General features: G+C 30.3%; 1 protein-coding gene across 1 annotated transcript; it reads left to right on the top strand.

Moving 5' to 3' along the window:
- The first annotated feature begins 2,899 nt into the window (after positions 1-2,899).
- Positions 2,900-9,039, top strand: LOC148284905 (GATA-binding factor A-like). Its single transcript, XM_088233159.1, has 4 exons — positions 2,900-3,375; positions 6,061-6,159; positions 7,530-7,702; positions 8,752-9,039. The coding sequence occupies exons 1-4, from the start codon at positions 3,183-3,185 to the stop codon at positions 9,037-9,039; spliced, it is 753 nt and encodes a 250-aa protein (XP_088089285.1). The 5' UTR covers positions 2,900-3,182.
- The last annotated feature ends 151 nt before the right edge of the window (positions 9,040-9,190 follow it).

Below are 9,190 nucleotides of genomic sequence, written 5' to 3'. Positions count from 1 at the left end.
TATTTTGGCCAAAACGTACTAATTTTAGTGATTTTGCCGATTGAAAATTATTTATTTTCCAAATCGAACAATTTCCGGTATTGACATAAAATATTTCTAGGAAATGATCGGTTTTTAGAAAAAAAACCAAAAAAAATTTTTTTTTTTCAAATATTTATTAGCGTATTTGGTGGATCCAACTGGCCCTATTTTGTCAAGAAATAAAAGTAATCACTGTTCCACCTAAACTGCGCTCACATCTTATTATTAATTTTACTCCCAAACAGTCTGTAATAATAAAAACGATTCCTGTAAAAGTTAGTTTTGGTTTTTTGTTTTTTTGGAAACACTCAGATTTGGAAAAGAACCCTCCAATTCCAAGGCACCTCTTTTACTTCGCAAAATATAAATAGATAACGGGCAGAAATAAAAAAAACTCGTTTGTAATAGTTTCCGTAATATCAGCAATCATTATTAATCCCTAATTTTCAAATGAAGGTACATAGGGCACTGCATTGGAATGTGTTTCTGACTGTGTTTCTTGATAATGTGTTATTATTCAGTGCCGATCCCGGGACATCGAAATATTGCAGTGTAAAACCACCTTATAAGCAAATATTTTATGTTGACCCTCCCCGGGATCGAACCCAGAACCTTCAATAATAATTGTCTTTAATTCAATATTTAAAGCACTAATTCTTTTCTGATATTTCATGTTAAATAATATAACTACTTAAAAATCCCGACCGATTTCAGAACTTGACTGTTCTTTTAGCGAGCTCAAAATATCATCTAACTGTTTTTATGCGCCTAATATCCTCGCTCAGATAAACCTCAATGTACTTCACCGTAACTTCTTGAAATTTGAAAACCAACCTCGGACTATTTTCACCTCTGTCAAGGATCCTCAGAACAGATAACGAAATCTCCCCAAATAGCACCGTCGATGTGTTCCTACAGCAAAGACAAGCATTCAAGAAACAAGCAGTATTCTGACTTGGGATGACACACTTACCATGTCTGCCTAGATCGTGCAATTACGACACCTACTGTAATTTTTAATAGTTTCTAAGATTGATTTGGTTCAGTTAAATGACCGGCCGAAACAAGGTTTTCAGCCGAAACCCAAAATTTAATTTCGGCTTCTATTCTAGTTTTGACTGAAACCAAAGCCTTAACTATTTAAATAGGGAAAAACTAATTTTGAAACGCTTAACATTAGGCGTTTTTATTGTTCAATTACGACAATTGACATTAAAAATACATATCAACAATTTAATTAGTAAATCAAGACTTTTATTCAAAATCAAAAATCTTGTTCTAAAAACGGAAAAAGTTCTAATAAATGAAGCCTGTGTAAAACAAGTATATGTGTTGATGTAATAACTTATATTTCCATATAAGTTATTAATTTAAAAAATACTTAATACACTTCCACTTATTTATTTTGACCAATTAGCGCTTTCACCCTCTAATGGGCATCTTCAGATTGGTAAATAAATAAGTGGAAGTGTACCAAGTATTTTTTAAATTAATAACTTATATGTAAATATATATATATATATATATATATGTAAATATAAGTTATTACATCAGTATAACAGAGGATGAAGAATAATTTAGAGAAGGTAATATAGAAGTCTAGGCATCCACAAGGCTTATGACCTGTCATTGGCTGGTTCATGTGGCCACTTTATACACCGTGTAACATTCACCATTCTGCCCATATTTGAACCGCTATATTCCTTCAATTCTTGTATTTGTTGATGTTTGTGAAGTTAAAGAGCTAAAACCTTTATTTATGCGGGTGAGATTCATCTTAATATTATACAGTGTAAGGGTAATTTATATAAAACTAAATATTATCTTAAGTTTAGATACATTTAAAAATAAGTTGAAAAAGATACAAAACAAAAAAATAGTATATGTGTGTTTGCAATTAATATGTGGAACAGGAAATCAAAACAACATCAACAAACTACAAAGACAGCAAAATAAAATATTAAAGTTAGTATATGACCTCCCTTATCTGACAGCAACTAAAAACTCGTTTAACAAACTTAAAAATCAAATCTGTGATGATAAGGTAAAGGGAGATAAGTCAACGAATATATATAGTATATTCGTTGACTTAATTCCTTTTACCTTATCAACGCAGAAATATAACTGAACTCTTTCAACCAGATTCCATAAAATTTGTACATAAATTAGCCACTTATGGAATTGTGACGAAGAACTAAAACTTGCCAAAAATTGTAGTAAACGTGGGCACAATACGAGAATAACAGAAAATATCATATACTCGTACATCACTTTAAACCAAGAAAAGGACAGTCGAGACTAATCAATCACGGACTGAAATCATACAACGAACTACCAGACAAAACTAAACAAAAGACTCAGACAACCTTTACAAAAGATTACAATATTTGAGTTTGTTCAAATGTTTGTAGGCAATAGACTGGATTTCACCCCCTCGGGAGTCATTAAGATTAATAAATTACAGCAGGGATGGAGAAAATTCTTAAGAAGGGAATATGGAAGTCTAGGTATTTACAGTCATATGACGTGCCATTGGCTGGTTTAAGTGGCCACTTTACACACGGTGTAACATTCACCATTTTACCTATGTTTAAACCACCATATTTCTTCAATTCTTCCATCTGTTGATTTTAGTGGAGTTTAAGAGCGAAGATGTATGAATGTGGAAGAAGCTAGAAATATACAGATACAGATATAGATAGACGTGTGTGGCGGTCCATTCTCGATGGTAGCAGTAGTAGTAATATTCTGAAATCGTTCAACATATTGAATTAATTTCAGCGATTTAACACAAAGTTAATAAATATTTGGCCATATTATATTATTTTATTTAATGTTCACTCAGTACTTAATAATGCACACAATTCTAATCAAATCTGTTATGTTTCAGATAAATTGACAAGACATCAACCAACCAACGAGCTGTGACGAACATTTCCGACAGTACCCGAATAAAACAGTCGACATAATAACTCCGGAACATAAATACGTAATTAAAAATATTATTAAAAATTATTTCACGCGTTTAAACACACAGCCGTTAAAGTTTTATTGTGGAACAAAGTGTTAAAATAATAATGTGATTTTTAAAAAACAAACGAGTGGTGCTTTTTTCTCGGGTCAATTCTTGAGTCCCAAGTTTCGATTTCTCGATTTACGCAATGTTTCACAACGGCGCTGCTGGTTACGGCGATATGAGTGGAGTCGGTTACCAAATGGGAGGAGGTGGTGCTGGCCAGACCCCGGTGTACGTCCCCCCGTCTAGAGCCATCGCCCCCTCGCAATACGGACATGGACACTTTGTGGGAACCAACGCTGTGCAAAACCCGTGGCATCACACGGCAGAGGGATACGGTAAGATGCTTAATTTTAAATCTATTAATACAAATTTTAATTCATTTCTACAGAGATAATCATTTTTAAGAAGGGAAGATGTAAACGAAACGAAAAACAATCATTTGAATTTGTTCATATGTTTGTAAAGAAAAGACGTAAATTACAACACGGATGGAGAAATCCAATTTTTTGTCAACAAACATTTGGACAAACTCAAATATTTAAACTTTGTGATCGATTGCGGACTCTTGTGGATACTTTTTACAAGTGACCTTTTATTTAGCCTAAAATCACTGTAAAAACGATTTATTTTTCTTTAGTAGAATCAATAATAAGATATGGTATCAAGTCGTGGGGACATTCGACTTAAACTAATATTAAAATGATCCAAGGTCTACAATACTCTATGGTTTAAAACATGGTACCAGCAGAAATTTACGAAAAAAGAGGTGATAATGTTCTCCTGTACAAAATACTTTGCTCTCTGTTCTTGGATTACTGTGGCTTTGCATAATTTTAGAACAATTTAATAGTAATACTTTCAAAATTCCTCTCAAACATAACCATAATACACACTTCACGTATAATGAGGGTTTGGTAGCATCAAAATTATGTAATAAATAGTAATAGAACTCTTAAATATTTAGTATCTAGCGTTTTTAATTAATTGCCGAAAGAATTTAAATTTAACACACAATGTAACAAGAGCAAAATAAGAAAGTGGCTTCTCGATCAAAAGTTTATTTATGAATATGCCTATGTGTAAATATTTTAATTTATCGTATATTTTCTTGTATTCAATAAAAGAAAAATCAATTAATATTATTATTTGAATATACATGTATATTCTGATCTTTCTAGCTGTTAATTATATCTGTTAATTAATTGTTTTTATAAATCTAGATAATATTACATAAGTTAGTCTAAATTTAATATAAATCCCCAACGAGATTTTAGTTTTAGTAATAATACGAAAAATCTAATGTTAAAACTGTAAAAATGTATAATTAAATTAATATACATCCTTTTTTTTTTAATATTCGAAATATTAAAAGTTAACCAACTGGTCCAAAAAGAAGGATAAAAGTTTAATAATTGTTTTCAGGGCCCCGATTGCAATGAGAAGTTATGATTTATCTTTAATTTTATCTACAAAGTAAAATTAAGTTTTCTGTATAAAAAGCAGAATATGCATACATTTTTTTCTTCTAAACATGTTCAATTATAGATTACTGACAAAGATACTTTAAATGTTTTGCAAATATACTAATTTTCGTACACAAATATCGGTATTTCTTTATAGACAGTCGAAGATAACTTTGTGTATTTCCGATTGTAATCGGGGCCCTGGCGTTGCCTATGCTATGTGCTATGTGTAATAATTATATGAGATAAATCTCTTCACAACAAAAAAATCTATGTGGAAGAATTGAAGGAATGTGGATGTTCAAACATAGGCAAAATGGTGCATGTTACACAATGTGTAAAGTGGTCACTTAAACCTGTCAATGATAGGTTATAAGGCCTGTAAATGCCTAGACTTCCATATTTCTTCTCTTAAATGTTCTACATCTCTGATGTTATTTGTTAATAAAAAAAAACTTGTTAATCTCAGTTAAAAAATATGACCTACAGAAAAATAGGAATTAAAAGTAAAGGTATTATTTATTATAAATACTAAATCACAAGTGTAAATGCCTAAACATCACAGTAGGAAGGTGAAAACTCATTAAAAAATAACAATTTGAGTAAAGTATTTATTTATTAATGTTTTAAGCATTGGCTTTGCGGTCAAACATTTTATTAACGATTTTATTAAATGTTTGTGAATATTTGTATGTCTACCGGTTTCGAGGCGTATCTGTCTCTTCATCAGGACTTTAATTACTCTCACACGCAAATCCCATTATACACCTTCGGCATAATAGTTCCACAAAAATATAGAAAAAACGTGCTTATAGGGCACGTGCTATTAGAAGCTTACTCCCGCGTGTATCTTATTATATAACTTATCTTATTTTTTTTGTTTTGTACACGATTTTGTGAAAAGGACCAAAATTTTATTGTTATGGTATTTTTTACAATCAATATAGTGTAAAGTTTTCGCAAACAAAGTTTTGTAAAATTTCCATCAAAAATAAACTTAAAAATGACAGTTTTTAATGAAAAAGTAATAATTAGTTTCATATTTTCGTTGGGAATCGCCGTTTTTTTCCTTTATTAGGGCCTTCTACCAAAATATGATAACATCGGCCAAAAAAAAACAAGGATTTACAATAAACATAAGAACAACACAGACAGAAAGGAATAACAATATAACAGTAGATACAAACAATAGACAACAAAAATATATGCACATAACATAAAATAATAAACATATAACATAACTAACAAAATTTCAACATAAATTGAAATAGGCACTAACAGAAAAAACCCACCAAAACCTAACAGCGCCTATTTAACATAAAAGAGAAACTTACAGTAAAATATTAGAAGGAAAAAAGAGCTTAATAACTAGAAAAATTACAACAAAATAATCAAAATATTAACAAACATAATCTTATATTAACGATAAATTTTAACTATTAAAATTTTAAAAATATCGTGGTATATGTAAGTGTCTTACTTCTAAATTCCATTTTTAAAATCTTTTATCTCCATTTAGATATTTTTTACTAATGAGTAATGTCTTTATTTGAACAGGAGCAGGATTGACGCCACAGTTCTATGGGGCCCAAAACGCCATGGTGATGAGCTCATGGAGAAGTGCTTATGATGGGTTTCAGAGGACCAGCCCCTATGGTAAGCATACCAACATTTTAACAATTAACATGTATGTATTTTTAATATATTTAATCATTATTATGTTAATAATAAACATTGTAGTCATAATAAATACCTCAGTCTTAATTTCTTCGATAACAAGCTCTTTAACTTCACAAACATCAACAAATGAAAGAATTGAAGGAATATAGATGTTCAAATATAGGCAGAATGGTGAATGTTACACAGTGTGTAAAGTGGCCACTTAAACCAGCCATTGACAGGTCATAAGCCCTGTAGATGCCTGGACTTCTATATTACCTTCTCTTAAATGTTCTTCATCTCTGTTGTAATATGTTAATATATTTACAAATTATAATAAACATAATTACCACACAAACAGAAGCTAGTAATAATATAAACACAAACGATAGACTACAAAAATACATGTAACATAAAATAATAATTTTAATAATGAACATACAGCTAAACTAACATAATTCCAACATAAATTTATTTATTTTATGAATTTATTGCATAAAATTATTGTAAATATTTTATAACAGGGAATCTATATAAAACTAATTAATATAACATTAAAACGGTGTGTTCTCTGTTTATGATGGTCTTCATCGAACATGGCTCAGCCTGTTCTAAGATGGAGATTTTTTTATTTTTTAGAGCATAAGTAGTTCTATACTAATATAACAATTACAAAAAAACTAAAACTACTTAATTATAAATGCCTAGCTAATCAAATGTAAGACATTGAAAATCGTTATTATACAAATATAAAGTATATATACCAACAGCCAAGAATACATGTTACTTAAAAATAAATAATATAGTATAATATATTTAAAAAAACAAATATAAAGTAATTGAAATAGGAAGTAACAGAAAAAACTAACCAAAAGAGTTTTGTGTTGAAATATTAAAAGTATCTCTAATACAAGTTTTTAAAGAGAAAAAGTTACTATTTTAAAAAAATTAAGAAAAAAATATTTCCCTTTAATTTGTGCCAAAGAATTTCTCTATTTTTTTGTTTTGTACACTATTTTGTGAAAAGGACCGAAATTATATGATTATGATATTTGTTACAATCAATATAGGTAGTGTAAAGTTTTCGCAAACCATGTTTAGTAAAATTGCCATTGAAAATAAACGTGAAAATGGCATTTTTCAATAAAAAATTATAAAAGTAATGAATATTTTACCTGTGAATAATTATTTTCTTATTTTCGTTTAGAATCACCTTAATTGGTATACATATACATAATGCATTTAAAAATATATTTTTAAAATCCATTTGTTTTTTTAGGAGAACTTTAAACTTTCGGCCAGCGAATCGCGCACTCTAGAAATAATTATTTAAAAATAATTAACGTAATGATTTATTGATCCTTTAGATGGCGGAATGGAGTTTAGTTTTGGAGAGGGGCGAGAGTGTGTCAACTGTGGGGCCATATCTACCCCCCTGTGGCGAAGGGACGGCACCGGCCACTACCTGTGTAATGCGTGCGGACTGTACCACAAAATGAACGGCATGAACAGGCCGCTCATCAAGCCGAGCAAGAGACTTGTAAGTATTAAACGCGCCCAAAAAAATGACATAAAATGCTTTATTGCATTATTTCTGAAATTAAATGTACGTCAGTGACAGATCTATTGATGAACAAAAAGAGCCACCTGTGATATGATCCCTTTCCACCGACATCCAAAACGCACACTTTTTTTTACTGACTTCCAAAAATCATTAGTGACTTTTATATAATTACTTTACTTGACAATAATAGATATTATAAATGCATATTTTTTCAGATATTTAATATTACACAAATTATTATCAATATACGTTATCCGTTATCATAAACTCTCGCTGACCTTTTATTATTTCTTGCTATCTACTTTGATTTAAAAAAAATAAACTATCGACAAATAGCCAAGACGCACACCATGTGAAAATTATAACGACATCTATAAATCAATAGCGCATCATAAACTATTCTACCTGATAAAAGATGTCCTACACATATCCCGTTTGGAAAGATATTAAGAAAATATCAAAATTAATATTATTTATCAATAAAATCATCATCATTGCCTTTACGCAACTAATAGTGCATAGGGTATTGTATTGGTACACAAATCGCATCGTATCTTTTTCATGTTCGTTACATGAAGGTCAGATTGTGCCAGTCCAGCTATCAAAAATATTCTAATGTTAAAAAAAAAAAAAAATATTTCATGTCATCCATGTCGGAATGTCGAAAATCGAACCAGACACCTCTTGCAAAATAAAATCGTAAAACACGATCACTTTGCAATTTATTTTCGAAAGTGTATTTTAAAATAAATTATAATAAAGCCAAAGCATAAAAAAATATCGCAATTAAATCTCTACTTTATGAATTATGAATTTTTTTTAGTTCTGCACATCCACTGCTAACAGTTTAGAGATAGTTAATGTAATAACTACGGGACTTGGACCTGATTTGTGAAGACTCCAGAGTGGCAGGAATTAAATAGTTTCCACTGTTTTTATTGCAGATTTCATAAATGAATATAAATTAGTTGAAATATCAATCATTTTAGATTCAAATTTACAAAACATTTGTGTATAAATTCTAGACTGCAACTCGCCGCCTCGGCTTATGCTGTACAAATTGTGGCACCCGCACAACCACATTGTGGCGTCGCAACAATGATGGAGAGCCAGTGTGCAATGCTTGTGGCTTGTACTTCAAGTTGCACGGGGTCAACCGACCGCTGGCGATGAGGAAAGACGGAATACAGACGAGGAAAAGGAAACCCAAAAAGTCTTCAGGAGGAAATGGATCAGAAGATGGGGCTAAAAAAGAGGAACCTTCTTCTCCAGGAGGTGAAGGTAACAGCTTAAACATATTTTTTGGTTCATAATTAAATAAATTATACAATTAAATACCAGACAAACTAAACAAAAGACTCAGACAATCTTTACAAAAGATGTTAAAAATATTTTCACTAACAATAAAATGTGAATTTTAAAAAAAGAAAAATTATGAATATAAATATAAAATAAAAAAACACA

Source organism: Micrasema longulum, unplaced genomic scaffold (assembly GCF_059751315.1).
Source record: "Micrasema longulum isolate JH-2025_06_02 unplaced genomic scaffold, ASM5975131v1 h1tg000077l, whole genome shotgun sequence".
NCBI classification, from domain to species: Eukaryota; Metazoa; Arthropoda; class Insecta; order Trichoptera; family Brachycentridae; genus Micrasema; species Micrasema longulum.
Note: the sequence above shows the minus strand (reverse complement) of the source record. Positions and strands in the feature narration are given on the sequence as shown.

Excerpts from the sequence above, each read along its gene's own strand:
- LOC148284905 (XM_088233159.1), top strand. The coding sequence starts at position 3,183 with ATGTTTCACAACGGCGCTGCTGGTTACGGCGATATGAGTGGAGTCGGT. Across the intron at positions 3,376-6,060 it reads TCACACGGCAGAGGGATACG|GAGCAGGATTGACGCCACAG; the intron begins GTAAGATGCTTA and ends TTATTTGAACAG. Across the intron at positions 7,703-8,751 it reads TCAAGCCGAGCAAGAGACTT|ACTGCAACTCGCCGCCTCGG; the intron begins GTAAGTATTAAA and ends TATAAATTCTAG.